At 28.9% G+C, this 25,455-nt stretch overlaps 1 protein-coding gene, 1 long non-coding RNA gene and 1 other non-coding gene across 26 annotated transcripts in view; all 3 read right to left on the bottom strand.

Moving 5' to 3' along the window:
* Nucleotides 1–7,172: 7,172 nt before the first annotated feature.
* Nucleotides 7,173–8,209, bottom strand: LOC149133526 (uncharacterized). The gene is made up of 2 exons (XR_016243385.1): nt 8,012–8,209; nt 7,173–7,306 (listed from the first exon to the last, which is right to left on the bottom strand). It is a non-coding gene; the product is annotated as an uncharacterized LOC149133526 (long non-coding RNA).
* LOC106867250 (ELAV-like protein 1) overlaps nt 7,773–25,455 on the bottom strand; it is a 95,912-nt gene continuing 78,229 nt past the window's right edge. For 8 of the 24 annotated variants that reach the window (XM_052971124.2, XM_052971118.2, XM_089358548.1 and 5 more), the window contains 6 exons: nt 18,116–18,166; nt 15,355–15,420; nt 12,167–12,270; nt 11,684–11,837; nt 8,709–8,940; nt 7,773–8,534 (listed from right to left, as the gene is read on the bottom strand). In XM_052971124.2, coding sequence (XP_052827084.1) covers nt 8,213–8,534; nt 8,709–8,940; nt 11,684–11,837; nt 12,167–12,270; nt 15,355–15,420; nt 18,116–18,166 — 929 coding nt within the window. In that variant the 3' untranslated portion in view covers nt 7,773–8,212. Of the gene's footprint in view, nt 8,535–8,708; nt 8,941–11,483; nt 11,638–11,683; nt 11,838–12,166; nt 12,271–15,354; nt 15,421–18,115; nt 18,167–25,455 lie in introns of all 24 variants that reach the window. The other 16 variants (XM_089358551.1, XM_089358552.1, XM_052971119.2 and 13 more) reach the window with 3 other exon arrangements.
* LOC149133525 (U4 spliceosomal RNA) lies at nt 20,659–20,798 on the bottom strand. The gene has a single exon (XR_016243522.1). It is a non-coding gene; the product is annotated as a U4 spliceosomal RNA (small nuclear RNA).

The following is a 25,455-nucleotide window of genomic DNA, read 5'->3' as shown; positions in this document are numbered from 1 at the left end:
AATGAACCATTGTCACATAATTCTTTATAAATTAAGATATGCATATACATCTCAAAATATAAGAAAACTCCTTATATCAATACTGTATATCGTTGTTGTAGAAATTCAAGAAATGTCTACCCCAATTTATTGATGGAGAAGCTGAATGAACATTTTTTCCAGTGTCTTTTAACTTTAAATAACAAACACTGTAAAAATTTCACTTAGAGAAGAACCAGCACACTTTGCTAAAATTTTTAATTTTCTATCATCAGATAGAAAACTATTTTCTCTCCTCATTGCAAAACTGAAATTCATTTGTGCAGTAAAAAGAAAAATCTTTGAAAGTTTTTGTTCAATGCCTCAAACGTGATTTCTGTTTTTATTATTAATTTTTTTTGTATGCGTTTCTGTTTTGTTTTGTTTTTTTTAATTCATTTTCGTCTGAAAATTTTCAATTATGAAAGTGTCACTATTATCAAGTGAAACATAGGCATTTCAAGCCTGAATGCATTGACAAAAAGACTTTATAATACTTCAGCTTCACCACTAGAATTATGACAAGTATTAGGTAAACAAGCTAAGATTCCAGGCAGGAAATCTGACCGACATGGCCTCATTACCAAGGCAACAGAGACATCTTAGAAGAGATGATACATTAAGCCATCTTTAAAAGGAAGATGATTGATTTCAGGGATGTTCAAATAATTCATTGTTGAGGGTTAAAATATTAATACTAAGATAGAGGATTGTAAAATGTTATCTTGAATAAATGAAGTGGATGGAGGTAAGTTTTAATGATCTTTCTGATGGCAGTCATGAAATTATTTTATGTACAAGAACTTCTGAAAATTCTTAAGCCTATAAAAAAATCCATGACAAGATGAATAGCAAAATATAGATATTTTTTCTTGCCAATTGATAGTTTAGAAAAATTTTAAAATGCATAACTTTCAATAGTTCAATAGCCAAATATTGAAAAACTCTTGGCAAACTATTGCAAGTTTTTATTCAGCAAGAATAAATTACTTTTGATTCTCAATAAATTGCATAGATATTCCCCCAGTAACACACAAGTGGCTAAAAATACCAGTCTAACAACATACTCAAATTTATTATATTTATATTAAAGTGGGCATTATTCAGTAATTAAAATTAGATGTGTATAGAAATTATGAAAATTGATTAATCTAATAAACTAACTAAATTGATTATCTAAAAATGAATAATTTCTATAAATCTTAGTATCTTATTAAATAAGTTTTCAATAAAGATAACAGTTATTGCTACAACAGGAAATAATTGCGTAACTACTTTTCATTTTACTCCAATATAAATAAACCTACAATATTCCTAACTGCCAATACAAATTGTAAAAATATTGAGTTCAATTCTGTTAAAATCATTACTCCAGAATTTAATATAATGGCTCATTAAAAGCCAAATAGTATTTTTTTCTGTTAGAATTTTACAAATACATCTCACGACTTGCTGTGATCATGTCAGCAGCATACTTTACAAACTTTTATTGAAGTGTCTTTTTTCATTCTTTTTTGTTTTTCTTTACACACAACCAACATTTTCAAGCAGCAGCTCTATACACCTTCAAGTGAAATGGTGTCGTCATACAAGACATTTCTAAATCACAATCTCAAAACATTTAACAACTGAACACTGAACCAATGTTCCGCAAGCATTAGTTTAATATAAATAATTGGTCCCGAAATATCAAATATTGGAAGGCATTAATATAATTTTATTATATGTACTCATAAATATGCTACATTGAAATTTGACAATAACTATGCAAAAATCACATAGTTTGAGGAAGTCTATAGGTATATATACACCATTAATTTTCAAGAGAAGCGACTGTAAAAGCAGCTAAAGTAAGATTCTTAGTAATTATACTATTCAGCCTAAAATCTGACATCCAGCAAGTAAATTTAACTTGAATGTTTAGACAACTGAACTTTGTAGAAGCTGGGTTTTCTTTCAAGAAGACAAGACAAGGAATTTTTTTAAATAGAAAAAGGCAAAGAATGTATCAAAAATAGAAAATGGTATTTTTTTCAATTAAATATTTTATTGGTTTCAAAAAATTGCCTGCAAAATTTAATTATGGCTCATTAACGGATAAGCAACCTGAATACAATTCATTTTTTTTTTCTCAACCAATCTATTGTCTGCCACTTATAACTGAAACATTGGAACCCTGAAACATAATGTTCAGGTAAAATTTGTATTGCACAATGTTTTAGTCAGTATAAAGTATCTAAAAGATGTTGAAATATTTAAAAAAAAATGGCAAGTGGGGAAAATATTTGGAATGTATGTTCTCATATAAATCAGCTGTTTATGGGATTAAAGAAACAATACTTCTAATTTATTTTAACCACAATTATACCCAACAAAAACTAAACATTTTTAAAATGTGCAAATGGATTTGGAATGTTTATAGGTTGGTGAATAAATAAAAAGTGAAAAGGAAAAAAAAGTTGTAATACATCGCTGGAATAACAATTTTCCCCATGACTGAGTTTTATGTTCCCGTTAGCCAACTTATAGAAATCAATCAACAGTTTGAGGCCACAAAGTGGGATAAATTTGGTAGTGCAAATGCTCATAACAGAGTGTTATCAAGCATTCATGACTTATGTTTCCTTCACAATAACCTTCTGGCAGAAGCAACTGCAGATAAAATAAGTGTAATTAAGAAGCAATTAATCTATTGTGTCAGATTTCAAAAAAAAAAAAAAAAAAAAAAAAAAAAAAAAAAAGGGAAAAAAAGTTTCTATCATTAGTGAGAAAACATTCCACACTTCAAAATAAACAGCAAGAAAAAAAAAAAAGAAAAAAAAAGTGGATTCAAAAATAAAGTAAAAAAAAAAAATAGAAACCAACAATTAACTTGTGTATTATAATTCATATTTGAAATGAAAATAGTCTTAGTAAATAATTAATATTTAAACTTTCAAGAAATTACAAACAAATTATAGCTTCAACAATCAGAAGTTAATCTAGTCATATATTTGCTAAGTGGCAGTCATTCTGGATACTGTCCATAAGAAATCACTTTGTAATTTTAGTCTGCTTGCTTGTAGCTAGAAAGAAGGTCAACTGTGAAGTATGAAAATGACAGAAACATACAGGTTTGTTACAGTAATGTCTTATTTGAGGCCCACAATGTCACGATCAAATATGAATTGCATAAAGACATTTGAGCAATGTTTTCTTCTTTTAAATAGCCAAGCCTCTGGGAGGACTTACACAGCAGTAAGATGACCATCAGAAATATGAAAATGTTGACTTTTTCAAAGTAACACTGGTAAGGGAAAACCATCCATTCTCATGCATTGATTACCTGACACGTTAGTGCAAACTAACTTTGAATGCAGAAATTTTATTGCATAATTTGACATGTAGAAAATACAAAAAACAGCAATACAACCAAAACTACAAGTAAGGAAATAACAGCCAGCTGCTCCAACTAAAATAATTACTTGGGGTTGAAGTTAAATGATTTTCCCCAAGATAAATCACAAAGTAGAAGAAAACGCAAAAGTAAGAACAAGACAACATGAAGCAAATTCATACAGAAGAGTAAATGGTCAGGATCTAAAATTTCCTGGACAAACTTTCCCCAACTGTAAAACTTAACTAATTCAAAAACAATTCAAATACCACAAGTTTGTTTACTTTACCTAAACTGGAATGAAATTGTAAAAGACAAAATCCAAAGTCTTGAAAAACATTGAAATCAGAAACATGTTGTAATAATAATGATAATAATAATAATAATAATAATGATAATAATAATACTAAATACACAATTTTAAGACGGTGGGACCTTGAAAATTTGTTTACTTCAATACAAAAATGCAACAAATATCAAATAATTAAAACTGATTTACTGAATCTCTTAAAAACTGTATGGTATGGAGTAATATTAATTAAAGATGTTGCAGACAACACGTAACAGCACTGGGTATGATAGCAGCAGCTGTTGTGTGCAGCTGAGTAACGAACAAATGTCAGCATTTTGTTGAGGTTTTTTTGGGATTTTTATTTTCTTTAACAAATTGAGATCACCTTCAGCACAGTTTCTCCGCATTAAAAAGGAGATTTGCATATCTTTTTCTTTTTCTTTTTTTAAAAATCTTGTAGAACATTTGATCAAAAGTTTTTGGGTTTTTTTTTAGGGAATAGGGGGATTGGGTGTAACGAACACCAATGCCTGAATTGTGGCTCATAAAATAGAACAATACACAATTCAACATCAGACCAACAATTTGTTTTGCGAAAACTCGTGCTCTCCAAAAGTGAGCAAATATATTCTCCAAACATATATTCAATTATGTATAAAAAACTTTACAAACTGGAATTACGTTCATCAAATATTTTAAGGTAATTTTACAGTTTTTTTTTTTGTTCCCTTTTAAAGCAGAATATTTCCTCTAGAATATTAACCTCTGAAGACCAGTCATATATACAAAGAGGCTCATTAGCTGTGCACAGTCAAGTGCAATCAGTTTAAATTCTATTCCAGGAATGTTTGGATCTTTACAGGAAAATTTGTAACAGCAGATTTCCATAATGGATATAGTGTGCAACAAATTCATTCCACCCTTTGTTAACTCAATTTCGCCTGATCTGTGTATATATTTACATTCATGTTGACCTCATTAAAATTGAATAGGATGTAAAAATCATCATTTAAAATGGAAGATCTTTGGTTGTTTTGCCCATGTGAATTTGACAAACCTTTGAGTTGTTCTTTCACCCTTCATACAGCTCCCATAAAGCCAACCATGCCAAAAAAACATGCTGTTAGGGCAGCAGTTGGAATTAACTGCAACGTTTAAATGTTTAGCATCACTAAAAAAAAAAAAAAAAAAAAAAAAAATGTTTATAAATAAAAAGCTGAACCAGTCTTCACTCACGATTGGCTAACAAAGGGCTTGTCTGCTGGTTATTCTTCGCCTTATGCATATAATTCCCCAGGAAAGTTTCGAAGATATAGTGCTGATATGTTGAATTAAAACAATAAGATTTTAGGAGATAAACAGTCAAACTTACAATCAAAGCAGGCTTCTTTTTTCTTTCTTTTTTTTTATATAACCTTTTTTTGTGACTTTTTAAAATTTTAAATAGGTCTCTATTGATAGAGAAAATTATAAGATAAAACTGGTCAGGATCAAAAACAAGTCATTAACACTAAGTGAATTAGAGCTGAATATAATAAAGAAGTGTTCTGTGCATTGCAAAGTATTTCAAATGTTTCTATAGAAAATGATGTATGGCATAAAATAACATTTATAAAAGATTGCTTTACACAAATTTGTAGAAAGCAAAGGAATCAAGATTTAAAACCAAATTATTCCAATTGGTATTGTAGTAAAGGATTCTTTAAACTTTTGCTACATATATAATTATTGAATTTATAGAAAAATACTGTCAGTAGATGCTTGATCAAATAGAAGCTATTGAATTGCATAAGCAAGAGGACATATCAGGCAGATCTTTGAAGGCATGAAACATTTACCACTGATTTGGGAATATAAATTACTTTTTTCTTTCAAGTTATTAATAAGAATTCAATCTATTCATTTTAATTTACATTAAAAAAAAAAAGAAAAACTTTTAGTTGATGACTGAACATTAATAACTAATGAGAGTACTGCTCAACAGGACACTAGAAATGTTTAATGAGCATTATTAGATCAGTCTAATTGGGTCTAAAAAGGAATAAATGAATATAATACCCACAGTGAAATATGTCAAATTTAGGTAACAGTGAAATATCTTCAACTGAGATAACACAGTAAATTATTAAATAAGTTTTAACCAATGCCAAATTTTCAGTCTAATTTTAAAGATTATTTTAAATAGCATCTGCAAAGTTAAATTACCATAGTACTAGCATATTAATATTTACTGAAAGTGAATTGAAGAAATCGCAAGTTAAAGCATTTGAAAATCTTAATTTAGAGTAGTTTCCTACTAAGGAAAAATTTGCCTGTTTAAAAATAAGAGAAACTATATATTTTTGACTGCAAAGCAATGTAATAAGTAGAACTTAGAAAAATGATATTAATATAATAATGCAAAGAGTTAACCTAATTTTGAACACTTCAAGAAGCCAAAAGATTCAAATTTTTTGTCTTTAAAATTAGAATCAAAACCATTTTAGATAAGAAAGAAACACTATTCTCATCAGCAAGTAGAAGGGAAGTAGTCCTGTGTAGATGGGAAATTTGTTTTTGAAAACATTAACACCAGTCTTTTGAAAAGGAAAGTGACTGTATAGCAGTCGCTTGTTTTAATGCTAGATTTTACTAGAATGGGACAACCAATTCCCTGAGTGATAGTTCTTAACTCAAAAATACATATTCAAAATATTTTTTTTCACCCTTAAAAGTTTATCATTTGTAACGATTTGTAATAGAACATTTACAGAATATAACCAGAAATATAACCGGTTCTTCAAATATAAATCTTAATTTAAATATTGCAGAAAATACTTGGAATGAAATATTACGTATGTAGATAGGAAGGAAAGGAAAAAGATTAGAGAGAAAGAATACAAGTATTGTCCTGCAGTATAACAAAACTTTCCTCTGTGTATCAAGTGAATATATATATACATTTATATATATATATATATATATATATATATATATATATAAATGTGTGTGTGTATATATATATATATATATATATATATATATGTATATATATATATATATATACCTCTAGAATACTCAAGGATTTTTGAGAAGTTGAAAAGGGAGGGGAAAAATGTATCCATCCAAATTTGAGAGTCAGTCAAAGCCGCTAGAGCTGAGATTCAATAGCTAAGGCATTAGATATGGTGTAGAATATAATTAAGAATGAATTTTCATGAGCATCTCAGACAAAATACCCACCCGTCCACCCACCAAGTGTTAGTCAAAGATGAACATCAGTAGAGTATCAAAATAGTCTTAGTATGGGAAGAATGAACTAATGAACACGTTTTATAAATCACAGTGTAAATATAATTTCAGGGAAAAATCCCCACAGGAGGAGAATTAAACTACCAAACTTTATATACGTGTCCTCATGTCTCCTATGAAAGACAATTTTCATAAATTGACAGTCATCCAAAAAGAATTTTTCTCTTCAGAAGTTCTTATGGACGGATGCCAGATGATAGCTTTAAATGGGAATATCCTGATAAATTAGATAACTAGAGGAGCAGAACAATACTTCCCAACAGGTTTCTTGCTTTCATGTTCAGTTTCTCTGTAATTTTGGTTGAGCCCTCTTGAAGTTCTTAGTTGAGCTAATGGAGAAGTAAAATGCTAAAAAGATTAATATCAAGTTATGTCATGGTAGCAGCTGTATTTTTTTATGTCATGCATCATTTTCATGAAGATGAAATAGAGATTTTAAAATTATAATAAAATGTCACTGGATGTGGTCAGCCAGTAAAGATAATGAGATCACATTTTGCACATTGAGGGGGAAGGGAAGAAATTCAGTATAAATAATTAGTAAACTTATATGGACTGTCACACAGTTCACTCAATTTGAAAGTAGAAATTACTACACAAATAACAGATGTAAAAGTACAGATTAAACTAAAAGACAGAATTACTAAAGCAAACTATTTCTTTTACGTTATTTTTTTTAATTTAAAAAGAAAAAAAAGAAAGCAGCTTTACTAAGAAATAAATAAAATGGCAAACAAACTATTAGTGAAAAAGCAGCATGCAATGAAAAAAAAAAAAGCAACAAACCAGACAAAATAATGAAAAAAATTTAATAACGATAAATTAGTGAGCCACAAAATAAACAAAGAAAGACAGAAAAAAAAATATTAACAGAATGAAACTGTAATACTGACAACTAATGATGCAATACTTTGGAAAACAATAAATAATGCAAAAGAAAATAAACAAACAAAAAATACCAATTTCTGCCCGTTTGCTTGACTAAGTTAAACTATGGGACAAAGTGTCATTAAATAAGTCAAAATAATATATACCAGAATTAAATAAATTATGCTGATATGAACACAAATGGCTTTCACTTCCAATATACTTTGGTGTTTTGATTTAAATCTGATATGCCTTATATGGCGGATGACTGTAGGCCATATGGCATGGAATACACCAGCAAAAAAGTCCGCATCTATGACCACATCTCTGACTAGGAGTCCATCAGGATATTTTTTCTCCTTCATGTCTTAGGATTTACGGCTATTCGTTTTGAATGATACCTGTAGCACCCGTGTGCCGAGTAAGAATCCATTGAGTGTCTGTATAGCCATCAATGCCTCTTCATAATTGGTCATTGTAACAAACCCATAACCTTTGCATTTCTGTGTTTGAAAATCACGAATCACTTTCACATTTTGCACAGCTCCAAATGGTCCAAAGAGACGCCAAAGTACATCATCCTCAGTGTCTGGTGCAAGATTGTATACAAAAATACACCAACCAGTGCCATTTAGAGCATTCCCTGGAAGTATTGTTCCTGGCAGTAGACTAGCTTCCAATGGTGAGTATCTAAGAAAACAAAGAAAAAAAAACATTTGTGACGATATAGTAATCATAAAATAAAGAGAAAAAAAGAAATTTGGGATAAAGAATCATTAGTTGTAGAAATATCTGGGATTTATATAAAAACCTATCAAAAACACTATATTGATAATTGAACAATTGTTATCAAGTTCTACCAACCTGAATCTTCCAGCAGCATGATGAATTGGACCAAAGATTCTCCTACTTGGTGATAAATATGAAGCTGCTAAAGCTAGAGGTACAGCATTTTTATTTGAGCTTGGAGAGTTAGCAAACTTTACAGTAATAGGTTCAGTTGCTCCTTCAGGAATGGTACCGTGTAATTTTTGGATAGCTCTTTCAGCTTCGATTCGTTGATCAAATCGGATGAAGCCAACACCTTTGGATAAGCCTAAATAGAATTGAAAAGAGATATCAAACTAAGTGGTAATCAATATGTACAACACTCTCACACGCACACAGATTCTACAAGGTTCAAACTCAGCCCATTATCAAATTCAATCAACCAAATTTCAATGAAAAATAAATGATTTTAAAGAAGTTAAAGACTATGTATGAAACTTGATAACATTTTAGAGCTATTGATAGAGTTTAGTACAGAACTTGGGCCAAAAGAAAAGTTTGTAGTTTATACTTCCTGTTTTTTCTTCAGCCTAATAATTGTAGTAATTTAGTTTCTGGCACTTCAAAATAACATGTACAAATACAGAATATGTCATCTCCCAATTTTAGATTTCTGTGGGGAGCAATATATAAACAATGTTGTTAGAATAGTCTCAAAGACTATGTTGAAATTCTTACAGATTTCATGAAGTTAATTATTGATAAAAACATTTTTCTGTTGGTCCATTTTGTTATTTCATTCCAATGAAAATATATTTGGAATATCAGAAGTATATACTAATTCAAACTTTAATGATATCAAAGAACAATATGTTCTAAAACAACCTTAAAGTATCTCACAAAGATTGTTTAGCTATCTAACTTGACTTTAGACATACAAGTTAGTAGCACTAATAAAGGAAATACAACATTAATTAAATGTTTTTGATTATTCATTATAGACATTTAAGCCACTTTGCTTTGTATTTTATTGCCTCTTCAAGTTAAGAATCAACAGAAGCAATAATTATTTATTGAAGGTGAGCTAAAAGAAAAAAAGAAGGAGTACACTTCTTGATGTTAAGAGTAATACACTTCTATAAAACTGCCAACATATTCTAGAGCAATTGAAGGAGCTCATTATTGATAATTATGGAGATTAACATATGCAATATACTAAGACAACCATTTCATATACAATAAATGTATAAGGGTGTACAGACAAGGAGAAGAAAGGAAAGAGAAACAGAGAAAGAGAGTGGAACAAAGCAGTGAGAGGAGAGGACAAGATAAGAGCTAGAAGAATGAGAAAATCAGTGGAAAAATTGAAGGTAGAGTGAGTAATATAACTAGAAGATAGGGGTAAAATAGAAACAGTTTGTCTGTCCTTCAGTACATGTTAAAAAATAAATAGAAATTACATAATAAAAAAACAACTGAAATACAAACGTAAAACATTTTATACACAAAGAAAACTCTTTTACTGGATAATTTTGAGAATATTCAACTTGAAAATAAAATATAAATAATTCTGAATAGAAAGAAAAGTTTCCTAATATTAAATTTACATAAAACTTGAAAGCAGTTTGCTTTCACAGAGATAACCCCACGGAAACTGAAAAGAGGTAATATACACATGTGTGTAAACAAAGTTGTTTTTCTTTTTTGCCTTTATTTTAATAAGGGAAAACAAAGGTAAATGAAAATGAAATAAACCTTTCTGTCAAAAAATCCAGTTTATATTAAGTGAATTTTTTTTCTGGGGACCAAACTGAAACCCATGAGAACTTTCACCTTTAAAATCAACTTTTCTAAAATAAACACTACAAAAAATATGAAATTTTGAAAAGTCAATTTCCACAGAGCAAATAGATTTCCAAAAACAAAACCAATGACCCAACTAATAATAGAAACTGAAATAGGGAACACATAACTGAAGAGTAATATTTGCTACACAATTCCAATTTTAGAACAATAATTATTTAGAAGAAAGTTAGGAATCTTCTCAGTCTACTTTAACGTAAACAATGTCTTAAATAATAGCCATGAATCTTTATCAATTAACATAATAGTTAATTAATAAAAGACATGTCTTGTCTTCAACTGATTTAATTTTTACAAAGTAAATACAGGCTACATACATCTCATTTAAAATGATAAACCCTAAACCCCATAATTAAAGACAATAATTCTATATTTTATGGAAATTGAAAGACCAAACTTAAAGAGAAAATAAAAACAAGTAAATAACTCTAATATATTTTGAAAAATAAGAACCAGCCATCCTCAATAATACAAAATAGAGTTTGACATAATGGAAAGAGAAAAAATCCATAAATACATTTAGTGCATGATCAATTAATTAGCAAGGGTCAGATCACAAACATTCACTGTTACCATTTGACAGAAGACATGCTCATGGTTTTGCAGAGTATGAAAAGCCAGTATTTCATAAGGCAATATCCAACAGCTGGATCTGAATTTAAAGCAAAGCAAAACAGCTTAATCATATGTGCCAAAGATAGACATCTTAAGAATAGTCTACCAATAACCAATAGAGAAGTTTGAAACCCATCTATTTAGCCAATATAATCATGCTCCGAAATCTTCCACATTCAAATTGTAAACTAAATAAAAAATTCCATGCAGCTTGATTATGAACAGTGAGTTCATAGAGCTAGAATATAGATAATAATAATAATAATGATAATAATAATAATAATCATAAATAAAAAGGAAAAAAAGAAAAGCAATGAAATGACAAAAATAAAATCATCAGTGCATGTTGGAACTGAAATTGAAGCAAGCAGAGGACAAATTTAAAACTCTAACCTGTATTACTATCATAAAGAATTCTAGATGTAATTATCTTCCCACACAGCGAAAACAACTGCTCCAAATCTTGCTGGGTCATTGACTTTGGTAACCCACATATATACAAGTTAGCTCCCTTAATACTTTCACTACTGGGTCTTGCATATGACACCTAAAAATAATTAGTGAAGGTGGTTAATAAAAACCCCAGTCAGTACCTGTGTTATTGTCATAAAGAATTCTGGATGTTATAATGAATCCACACTGAGAAAACAATTTCTCCAAGTCCAACTGAGTGAAAGACTTTGGCAAGCCACTTATGTACAAGTTTGCCCCTTTAATACTTTCACTGCTTGGTCGGGCATATGAAACCTGAAATTGACAAAGAATCTTAAAAATATAAAAACAACAAAAGAGAAAAATAGAGAAATAAAAGATAACAAAATAAATTATTTAGCAGCAATATTAATTATATTTCAAGCATAACAAATTAAAATAATCAAAATTTTAAAAATTTATATTAGCCAACTAATTGGACTTGGAGTGCAAAACTTAGATTTCAAAGTACTTCAGAATTGTAATAAATCAGAAAACAGAACCAAAAAAATATCAATTCTAAGGGGTTAAATGAAAACCATTCTTTTAAAAATAAAATGTGCATGTACCCAGCTTAAAATAGTAAAGAAGGAAAAGTCACCTACCTTTATTGTTTTATTTTGTAATCTCAATCCATTTAAAGTATTGATTGCCTTTTCTGCATCACTAGGGTATTTGTAGTTAACAAAGCCATAACCTAAACTCTGACCTGTAAACAAGTACATCAAATATCAGTAATGATGATGATTATATCTGTATGCAATGTAAATAATAAAAAAAATTACACCAACAAAACTTGAATTCACTTTAACAAATATATTATAACATTGAACCTGACATTAAAAGCTAACCGAGGAAATTCCTCGAGAGAAATAAAATATAGTTAAGCCATTAACTGGTAAAGAATATACTGAGAATCTAAAATTCTAAGAACTTGTACATGAGGAAAAGCCTCACATCTAGTCTTCATATATACAACAAAACATTGTGATGATCTTTTTTTGACTTTCTTTTAAGACCTGCACTAGAAATATATGTCATCACATTAATATAAATTCAGACATTGATATAATCTAATATTTTTTACACTCTGGGATATTTTAAAAATTGAATTTAACACTGTATAATTTTGTTAAACCGTTGTAATGATATCTAAACCACTGAAGTATGCAATCCAAGTTTTATATCACATACAAGATATTTAATTCATTAAATTTAGTGTCACAAAACATCTATTAAATACAAAAACAAAACAAAATATAATAACTCCTACAACCATAACATAAATGAAAATACACAAATTCATGTATAAAAACAGCTGATTCCTAACTAGAAAAATGCAGAAATTAAATCACCAAATGAATATTATCTAGTGTAATAAATTCAGTCTAAGTTCCTATTGAGAAACATATTGAGACATTTCCTGTTAAAAATCTTCATTAATGTTGAAGTTTTAAATTCAATTTAGGAGCAGCGAAATATACTAAATAATTCACATTAAAATGTGTATAGCAGTAATTTAATGAATACTTTTGTAAATGTTACTACAACAAGGTCAGCCAATGATAATACTGATAAATCTAATCCATAAAATGGTAAAATTAGTCATTAACAATTTTCAAATATCCAAAAATGTTATTTGAACCCAGGAAATAAATTTATGAAAGCAAAAAAATAAAATATTTTAATACAAAGTCAGTGATTACTCAAATCGTTTTTTTTTTTTTTTTTTTTTGTAAGATTTTTTTTTTTTGTAAGTTATTCAAAATGGACTGAATCGCTGACAGAAAAGGAAAAAAATCCACATTTCAAGAAATTATTCTGCTTCAGTATAAAGCCAAAAATATTTAGATGTAAAAAAAAAAAAAGAAAAAAAAAAGAAAATCCTCTTTTTAACGAATTCTTTCTTTTGATCAATAATACTGTGCAAATAAATGGTAGAAACATACCAGTTCAAAGTCTTACTATACATATAATAACAAGCAAGCAAATATTAAAAAAAAACTTTAATTAATAATGTACCCACTTCCAATTGATACCTGTTAATTGTGAGGAAGATAATGAAGAAACTAGTTTAAGTAAAAGGTAAATATATGGTAGAAAATTAATTAAAAGATCAGTAAATGGTAAAGAAAAAATCAGTAGTTGCTTACTGCAGTAAGGAGAGCCTAGATAAAGGCAAACAGCAAATTTAAGCAAAGTGTAAAACATAATCATTGTAATTCTTAAGTAGAGTAACATGCATAGTGTTAGAATGTTAATGTTTGCCTCTACACGCATATACTGCATAATATTTGTACACATAAAAAGACATGATTAGATTGTGTAGCACATGTTCACATTATTCAAAGGTGTTCCAAAAGCTTCTACCCATTCAAAATTGCATCAGAAAATGTTTAAAATGAATAAAAACCATTGAAAACACTAAGTAGATAATAAAAAGACATCACACAATCAGCATGTATTTCTCCACTATGTCACTCAGCCAGATTTTATCACAAAAATATAAGGATTCAATCAGAGTTATCAATGCTGCTAGTAGATGCCAAGAAAAGAAACCTGAATGAATTAGTAATTTTATAACCAGTTTGACATGCTGTTAACACAAGAATGTAAAGGTTAGAGGTTAAAGGTTCAACTCTAGTTAAAGCGTTCTTTTCTGTATCATTTCTCTAATGGGTGGAATTTTCTGAGTGTAAATTTTGTGGAACAGATTATTGATCATAGGAGCTGAGGTTTTGCATGTAAATGAACACTATGATCTAAGTGAGTGTATGTGATAACTTACACTGAGAACTAAATAGCAGAGTTTGTGCTGAATGGGCAAGAGCAGTAACCATTATAGAGAGTCAAACATGCCATGCCAATGTCTATTTTATGACAACTACAATTATATAGTTGAGAATATCTAATGTGTTTGCCATTCTTCAAAATTGTTCCATTAGCAACTATATCCTGCAATAACTTCCCATATTTTCTGTCCTAATATCAGCCTACAGACGTTCAGACAAAACATCAAACACATCAACACTAAGCTCTCCTTATAAGCTACTTTAGGATGTGAATTAAAAATGGTATAAATATTGCAGTTCCTTCTTGTATTTATTAATAGACTTTAAAGTTCTCTATTAACGAAAATGGCAGAGTCTGTAGTTTAACAATTAACATGCAGTTGATACATTCAACAAATTACTTGTTTAATTCATGCTGGAGTTAATCATAAGCCTTATTATGATGTGCATAGTTATACCTTTGGACTATTTCTATTAGTGAGACAAATAGATATCCAAAATTTAGTTAGTACAACAGGAAGAAACTAGAAATGGGTACTTTACCAACAAAAATTTAAAACGTTCATCCTATCAAGACAGAAATTTATTCAATTATCAAATTAGTGTTTTTTTTTTTTAATCATTGCATTTTTTTTTTGGCCTGTCTTATTGGGAAATGTATAAAGTTTGATAATCCAGAGTAGCAAATGAACTAAACTAAGTTTTATTTGCCAAGTATAAGAGCCAACACCAAAATAAAGTTAATATCTTTCATCTCAAAATTCCTTCAATAAAGATTATCCTTTAATTCTTAAGTAGTTTTGAAATTAAAAATTAAGAAAAAAATAAAATGATACGCCATTGTTTTACAATAAGATGCTTGTTACAAGAAAGAATATATGAACTGAGCTAATAAACCAATTCTTTGTAATAAAAAAAAAAAATGTGAATTCTTTTCCAGTGACATTTGAAAATTTTATTGATTTTTTTAGTTATTTATTATGGATAGCAATAATACACACATTTTTCCGCATCGGTTGATGCATTTCGTGCTGCCGGAAGCAGGTCACAGTGAAAGTCAGTGTTAGCTATTATGGAAAAAAAGAGGAACACTTGCATAAAATATCTACAGGTACATGTCAAAACCTTACGGCATTAATGGCAAGGCATCAGGTTTGATGTTAAATTTAATGATCTAATCTATTATGACTATTTACATGCAAACTATTTTATACAAGTTGTAAGTACAAAAGAAAAAAATTTCTTGAAATGTAGATTTTTCTTTGAAATCAATTCAAGCTATTTTTCAAAATATCTTCAATACATCTTGTCTAAATTTTTACAAATGAGTAGTTAACACCCTTAAAGCAATACATAAGTGTTATGTATGATTTATTTATATAGACACATTTTAATAAATAATTAAGTATGAACATGTATGCTTTACACTAACCAATAAACCCATCACAATAAAGTTAAATAATCTTAGATACATAAATATCTGTCTGAGAACAATTAATGTTTTTTGATAATAGATTGAAGTACTTGAAGTGGAATGCTGACCAAAATGAACTAATTTAAATACAGGTGAAATATTTGTGTCCAAACATCACTTTAATGATTTACAAAAGTAGGTATAAGAATGAAATGTTAAATAGCCATTTATATCTAAATTAATATTTTGTGGTTTGAAATCAAATTTTTAGAGCTTCAGTTCAAAGTGAGCTTTAAATCATTTATCCAAACAGAACACTCATACTAAAACATTTCATAATCCAAAATGTTTCTCAGTAAATCTTAAATGAGATTACAGTTACCAGATAGGTGATGGAATCATTTGCCTAAAAAATTTATTAATATCCTTTAAAGCATATTTTGTTCAGGGCATTTTGATAGCTTAGTGAACAATTTTTATATGGACTAAAGAAATCAAAATAATAAAAAGAAAAAAAAAAATCAATATCTTTCCATACTCAAGAATTTTAAAAGATCTAAGGGAAAGGATATTTAAAACTGAGGTATGAGATTGCTATAGAAACTATACAATAAGAAATTAGGCAACAATTTTAAAACTTGTTTTCAAATATTTTATGAAAAGAAATTTATTAAAAATCAAAATCAAAGAAATATCAAAACATGAACAAGTAAGAAAATATCTGTGTGTGTGTGTGTGTATATATATATATATATATATATATATATATATATATATATATAAATTATGAAAATAAACAAAATTAAAATTTAGACAAAATAATTTTCAAAACTGGGATTATGTTAAATATAATAATTCATACAATTAAGCAAATTAAAAAACTAAAATATCGAAAATTTTTCAATGCTTTGAATTCAATCAAAGAAATGTTCATGAAACATTGAATACTTCAATGGCTGGCATATTAGCTAATGATTTAAAATCACAATTTGAAAGAAATGCAATTGTAAGCCAAAAAGGCAGTGAAACTAAATATATTAAAAGTTATAGGTTGAATATTGTAACAATTTTTTAAATATCCTATAATAGTGAGTACGTAAATGTGAGACTTGAAAACAATCAATGAGCCACTTAATGTGTTTCTACTATAATAACGACAACTAGTAATAATAATGGTTTCTAATTCGAGTACAAGGCCAACAATTTAAGTTGACACTTTCAACCTCAGTGCTTAGCAGGCACTTTATTTTATCAACCTTGAAAGGATGAAAGGCAATGCTGGCTTTAGCAAGATTTGAACTCACAATATAAAGAGTCAGAAGAAATGATATAATACATTTCTTCCAACAGTTTAACTCTGCCAGTTTACTATCTTGATAATCATAACTGCTTTTTGAACAGTCACAGGCCAAGAAATTTGGTGGAGGGGCTATTTGATTATATAGTTCTTAGTATTTAATTGCTTAGTATTTAGAGAGCCAAAATGGCGGGAAGAAATACTCCAATATTTCATCCGATGCTTTAATGATTCAGGTAATATATAATCTTTGATAGCTTCTAATACAGCTACAAGACCAAAGATTCAACCGACTTTCAATATATGACTGGAAGGATGAAAAATAAAGCTGAGGTTGGCAGGATTTAAATTCAGACTGTAAAATGCCAGAACAAATACAGAAAGGCATTTTTCCAATGCTCGACTGATTCTCTTACTCCATCATCCTTAACAATAATACAATTTTCTAAGATTGGTACAAGGACACATATTAAGGTGAAGTCATGAGAGCTGTTTACTTCACCAATCTGGAAGATAAAAGGCAAAGTCAATCCTGCTGGCATTTGAACTCAGAATGTGAAAAAACAAAATGGAACTGAATATTCACAAGCATTTTGTCTGCCATTCAGGCCAACATAAAAAGAAAATGAGAGTGTACTTCTGTAGGATAGTATATCCTCAATATGTTTAATGTTGAAATCTAGTGTTACTACTGACAGTAAAGAGACATCCTATGAGCTTCATGGATAGAATAAATTCAAATTTTGTTAAAATAAAATCATAAATATGAAAGAAATACATTAACATATATTAGTTAGATATAGCTAAACTTTTCTACAATTTAAATAGACAAAAAAAATTTTAAATCTTTTTAAATAAAACATGATAAACAGGAGTCCACCTAGACTCTGGAAGAATTTCACTACACAAAAGTATAAAATATAATTAGGAGTATGATATATTTATCTATCAAAAAAACCTTCTTCATTCCTAAACAATATGTTTAAATTTATGTCTTACTTAGAAGCTAGATTGTTTTCTATTTCTGTGAATATTAAGATAGATCAAATACCTGTTTCCGGCAGTCCTTGATCTAAATCATTCTGTCTCAGTGTGTTCATTGCTGTAGATTAAAAACCAAATTTAAAAATATATGAAAAATGAAACTGGCTAGAAAAATGAAAAAAACCAAAATTATAAAATATTTTAGAAACAAAAAAAAGTACAGGCGTTGAAAGTATTAAAAACAAGCAAAACAATGAAATATCAAACACATAAGTGTGTGTATGCATGTTATTCACTGATATTGCTACAAGACTTTGGCATGAAACTCTAGATATTCAAGTCATTCCTGAAGCAATCTTAGCTAAGAAAATATCATGTAGACTCAGCTTCTAAAAGGAATCTCTCTCAACTATTTGTAATGCAAACAGGACACACACATACAAAAGAAATCATGTAAATTCTATGTAGACTGAACAGAAGAAGAATGTAAAAACTGTATTTCTAAAGTCTGAGATTAGTAGAAATAGTGCCAGTGATAATTAGTGGCATCAAGATGGAATGAAGTTTGTGTTAGTAAGAAAGACTCAAACAAATGTCTTTAAAATTTTAGAAAAAAGAAAATCTATAAAATACATGAACTTATGAAATAATTGATTGTAGAAAATATAACATTGTATAGATGTACTAATAGAAAAGAATATTACTTAACATGAAAATATTTATTTTTAAAAAAAGCTATTCATGCAATTAATGTACAAGAATTCATTAGAGAAAAATTTAATAGATAATAATGCAAGAAAAATTGGGCATGTTTCAATTCTAGTACTTTATTTTACAAGAACTCAAACTGCTATTCATATTTTAATTACTATGATAAAGCTAATATCTTGAAAGTTTCTCAAAACAAGGTTGACTTATTTAAGAGAGGAAAACAACATAACGAAGATGAAAATCATTTCCTCATCTCATACCATATTGTAAAACGGAAGAGTGCCAAAAAATTTGCATCGAATTGAAGGCAACTAGATTCAACATAATCTTACCAAGAAACGACGTGCAACACTTTTTTGAATACTGAAAGATGATAATTATATGGAGCCAAGTCTAATTTCAAGTAGACATCTACATAATAACAGTGACAAGAAATTAAATGACTAATAATAAAACCGTTGGTAAAATGATTCTAAAAGAAATCTTTCTCAAAGTATATTACTTATGAGTAATATACTAAGAGATTTCGAAAATAAATTTAACCTTTACTATATACATTAGTTATTATTACTATATACATTATTATTATCATTAAATTATTATTAAGTTTAAAGCAGTAACTATAACTAACATGCTTTCATCTCTACTAGATGATAATAAAAGTGTAAATATAAAATTTCACAAGAATTTTAATAATGTGATATTAAATAACAGAACTGTAATTTCAGAAAATCAGGCAATTTATACAGAACTTCTTCAAGTTAATTTTAGTGTGTGCCAATTTTCAAGATTTGCAAAAAGATATTGCCATAAAATATATTTTATATATATATATATATATATATATATATATATATATATATATATATATATATATACACGAGAGTTTATAATAAAACAATCAAATGCAAACAATGAAAATTTTTGTTGTAAAACTAAATAAAAAAGATTTTCGTATTGCTTTATTGACAAAATGTGTGTGTGTGATGGGTATACATGTATACATGTAATTTTCAACCCAATCCTTGAATTTTAGAGAATGAATTACTCTAGATTGTTTAAGAAACAAATATATATTACTACAAAAATGTCAAGACGTGCATAGAAGGAAAATATGAAAGCAATATTGATATCAATTTTCGTTTATTGAACATTGGTGTCGTCATCTAGGGCAATATGTTCATGTCCTTTTCAAAATGTTCACGGAATTATTATTTTTTCATAAACATGATGCTTAAAAGGTAAAGATTCAATTATAATTAGAAGTGTTAGAGAACAATGTAAAGAGTTAATAGTTTTGAAAACATCAGTTAAGTGAACCAAAGCTAATTTTTAAGTTACAATCTGAAACGTATATCTCAATTTAAATTTAATGACAATCATTATTGAAACACTAAAATTATCCATGAAGACTGAATTTCATATATGTCAAAGTAACTGCTTGCTTTAAATATATTTTATGCTTTTCTTTTATTTAAGAAATTTCTAAAATTCTCCAAATTAATTCTCAACAAGCACTATATTAATTAGTTGAAATGAATTCTTAATATGAACCATCTACAAAGAAAATCAAATACAGGTTCACTATAATAAAACTAAAAAAATAAATAGAAAAATAGAAAGGACATTCCTAAAATATTTCAAAGAAAATGAGTGGGAAAAAATACCACATATCTGCCATTAACCGAAAATTTCTTTAATATTTAAAGATTGTATCTAGATATCAAAGACGCAATAATTTATCGCCATAAACAAACTAAAACTAGAGTAATTCTATGAAAAATTAATTAAATGATATTTTGAAAGCTATTTCTGCTAACACCACACTGAAAGTTCTGTTACTCATTTACTTACTGGTAACCAACCTAATCATTTTATAAGTAGCATTATATGTTGTACAGAAAGCATGCTACTTCGAAAATCATTCTTAGCAAGTAGACATCTTTTATATTATTATTATTATTATTTGAGTTTGTGACTAGCAAAAACTACATCTTGGATTACCCTCATTGGCTGTGGTACTCCTTCAGCACAAAGATTATTGTTATTAAATAATCAAGTCTTTATATGATCTGATTTTCAAGCCTTGCAAATGAAAAGAAAATTTATGCAATTTTCACAGACACACAAAACTCATGCTCAAAAGAAAGACTGCATACATATTTAAGGTCGAGGAATTTCATAAAGACCTAATTATTTTGTACAGTCAACATCTCAGAATGAATGATGAATAGGAATAATTTAAAAATAGATACAGAACTACAAGCTAACTCAAGAAAAGCTGTTTCATTAAGGAAAAAAACATCAGATCCCAATTTTTTTGATAGCAAATTGAAAATTGTGAGAACATAAGCAAATATTTAATTAAATGAATAAGATTTAATACTAAGTACTACAATCAAAGACTACAGAAAAAGGAGAGAGAGAAAGAGAGAGAAGAAACAAAGAAATAGAAAGAATGGGTGAGTCAGAAGAATTGAGTGAGAGAAATGACTGTATCAGTGAAAGAAGCAGTTGGGCAAAAATGAGTGTGAATGAAAGAGAAAATGGAAATATGAGTGATGCAATGAGTGAGAAAACCAGAGAATGAGAGTGTGAGCTGAGGCTGATAAAAATGTGATAACTATTGAAGGGAACAGATTTTATATTCGTTATTAAAATGGAGGACAAGAATGAAAGTTGAATCCAGAAAAGATTTTGAAGTTCAAAATAAGGTTCAAAAGAAATTAGGGGAGTTGAGTAACTATGGGAGTATTTAAAGATTAATGAGAAGGCAAAGAACAGATAGCAAGAGAAGAAAGAATAAGTATCTGGGTGTGTGTGTGTGTGTGTGTGCACATGCGTGCATGCAAACACAATGTGATGTGTATGCTAACAAGTACTCAACACACATATATACCCCAAATCTAGATCTGGGGATATATGGTGCATCAGTTGTTGTATAGGCTTTAATATATACACAAACATACATATGAAAAACAAAAATAAAAAAAAAACATTGAGATTTCATTGTATGTGATGCCTACTTTTATTTCAATAATTCAGTAATACTATTGTGAAAAGCGCGCATCATTTCATCAGAAATGAAAAGAATAGTAAAATAGCCAAATTTCATAAGGAAGTCAAGGAGTCAAGTCAGCTGTTAAGCAACACAAAACTAATATATGTTTGAAGAGTTCTAAAAACATGTGTCAATCATATCAAAAGAATAGATGAAGGGATAGTCCACAAGAGCATAAATAGCAAGGCTGTGGCAACAATACAGTATGACAAGTGTATGCAGACTATGTACAGAAACAGACACACACATAAAAAGGTGTGTGTGAGTGTGTGTGTGTGTGTATGTGGGTAGTGTTAGGGAGGGCATCCAACATTAGTAAACATGCCAAAGCAGATAATAAAGCTTGGCGCAGTCTTCTGCCTCACCAACTGCAGTCAAACAGTTTGACCAATGCCAGTATGGGAAATGGATGTTAAACACTGATCATGGATATGTTCTATAAACACACATCAATATATATATATATATATATATATATATATATATATATTTATATATATACATATATACACACACACATATACATGTACACATATATACATGGAGAGATAATTATACACAAAAAACAGAAAACATGTTATGTATATATATATATATATATATATATATATATATATATATATATATGCATACACACAATATGTAAACACAATATATATATATACACACAATGTCATTGATTGCTCGAAATAGGGATAGATAGACAGCCGACAACTGATGAAGGGTCATCCTTTGTATTACTTGTCCTGTTCTCCATTATTTTCTCTCACTGTTTGGGAATATAATTCATTTGCTTCTGTATTACATGTACTTTACTGTTGGTGATATCCTGTGCCCATATATGCATATATATATATATATAATACTAGCTGGTGTACCCAGTAATTCCTAGGGGTAGAGATGTTCTATTGAAATGCCATATTACTGTGACATAAGAAAACAATTTCGTTATAACTGCCAGAAAAGGTGTATTTTATGTCAAGAAAAAGTGCAAAACACTGTCAGATGGAGGAGGGCGAGATTGTTGGAGGTTGGTGAGAGGCAAAGACATTATTCTGCTTGGCAAAGGTATCTGGGAAATATATAACTGCGGTCATTCACAGAAAAACTATTGTTTTACCATGAGAAAAGTGCTGTTGAAGTGTTAAGTGAAATTTGGCAATCGAGGATCGAATCCATGCTATGCCGGCATGGATTGACTACAAATATGTTGTGGAATAAAAAAATTCATCTAACGTCATGGAAAAATTGTAACTGTAAAAATGCAGAATTATCGGAGTAATGGGCATTCAAAAAAGTATGCATGTATAGAAATGTATGAATGAAGTCTTTAATGTTCAAGATTCAAATTAAGGAAGTGCAATAATAACGTTCAGCCGTTCAAAACTGAGTAGTGAAATGCAGAATTAGGTCAGCTGATCGTGAGAATCAAATATTGATCACTTCGCTAAAATCTGCAAGTGGTATGGGTTATTTCCCTGGGGTTCTTTAAATAAAATATTAGTAATATGTAGTAGACAGAAGGATCTATTGGAAAGGCCCTATTATTGATTTTTTCAACCATCTAAGTATGTCATGAAGTTTCCAGACAGGAGTTCTATGCACGTGTCAAATAAAGTATGAAAGTGATACTGTCTGCAAAAATTTGAAATACGACACACAGAAAATCAATATTCAAAGTAATGGAACATAAACAATGAAATGGGTTATTTCCTTTGAGCGTTGAAAAAAAATATTGTACAGGTGCTATGGGTTATTTCCCTTGGGTGTTTAAAAAAATAATTAGTTATATGTGGTAGGTATATAGGTCCCTTCCAGGGGCCATAATATCGACTTTTTCAACAGTCTAAGTATGTCACGAGTTTTACAGACATGAGTTCAACTCACGTGTCAAGTTTCATAAAATCAATAGAATGAGGTAGAAGGAGTTAGATAAAAACGCCACAAGCACACACACCGATTTTCCAAATATGTAGTAGATATATAATATAATATATATATAATATACAATACATATTAATACTATCTAAATAGTATATATATATATAAATATTATATATATAAATGATACATACATATGTATATATATATAGATAATATATATATATATAAATAATATATGTATAAATATACAATATATACGTATATAAATATATATATATATATATATATATATATATATATACGTATATATATATAATTCTATATTTAAGAAATGAGGAATTATGTACATTATATACATTTACATTTTACGGATATTAGTCACGGGCATATGGCATAGTGGTTAAGATGCAGGCTACTAACCCCAAGATTCTGAGTTCAATTCCTGGCAGTGACCTGAATAATAACAACTTCGAAAAATACCTTAGCAATGAGAACCCAGGTTCAAAATTTCCCCCAAGACACCAGCCGAAACGTTTTGTTGACAACAAACAGGATGAGGACAAATATCCTTCAAATGTAAATACATATATCTCTGTAGTAAGTAGCTAGCTTCCCAATCAAATTGTACCAGGTTCAGTCCCACTGCGTGGCACTTTAGGTAAATGTCATGTATTGTAGCCTCAGGCTAACCAATGCCTTGTGAGTGGATTGGGTAAAAAGAAATTGAAAGAAGCCTGTAATATATATATATATATGTACACACACACACACACACACCACACACATATATATATATACACACACACATATATATACACACAATATATATATACACATTACATACATGTATGAATATATATATATACACACACACACAAATATATAAACAATGTATATATATAAACACACACACACACATATGTATATATACATATATACACACAATATATAGATATATATGCATATATACATAATATTACTGAGTATATAAGTATCAAAATGCAATTATAATCAAGGGCACTGGAATGGCAATATGCTAGAAGATATCAAACATTATGAAAAGAGACCAAATATAGAGTGGTTTGTAGACATTTCATATCTTGCGGTTTATTAGTGGTGACTCTTCAGCACCCTTCAATATGATTATATACATAAAAATTAATTTTAGCGATATGGTGGCTTTTTATAAGCTAGTCACTGATATAATCCTTTTGATGATAACTTCAATTTATACATACATTCAATACATATATATATATATATATATGTATATATATATATATACACACATATATGCAGTATATCTATCTCTATCTCTCTCTCTCTACATATATAAATATATGTACAATACATACATACATACATATAAATATATACACATGCACTATATATATATATATATATATATATATATATACATACTATACATACAATATATATATACATCACCTTGGGCAAGTGTCTTCTACTATAGCCTCAGGCCGACCAAAGCCTTGTGAGTGGCTTTGGTAGACAGAAACTGAAAGAAGCCCGTCGTATATATATGTATATATATATATATGTGTGTGTGTGTGTGTATGTTTGTGTGTCTGTGTTTGTCCCCCAACATCGTTTGACAACCGATGCTGGTGTGTTTACGTCCCCGTAACCTAGCGGTTCGGCAAAAGAGACCGATAGAATAAGTACTAGGCATCCAAAGAATAAGTCCTGGGGTCGATTTGCTCGACAAAAGGTGGTGCTCCAGCATGGCC

Source organism: Octopus bimaculoides, chromosome 10 (genome assembly GCF_046866305.1).
Source record: "Octopus bimaculoides isolate indiv1 chromosome 10, ASM4686630v1, whole genome shotgun sequence".
Taxonomy (NCBI): domain Eukaryota; kingdom Metazoa; phylum Mollusca; class Cephalopoda; order Octopoda; family Octopodidae; genus Octopus; species Octopus bimaculoides.
Note: the sequence above shows the minus strand (reverse complement) of the source record. Positions and strands in the feature narration are given on the sequence as shown.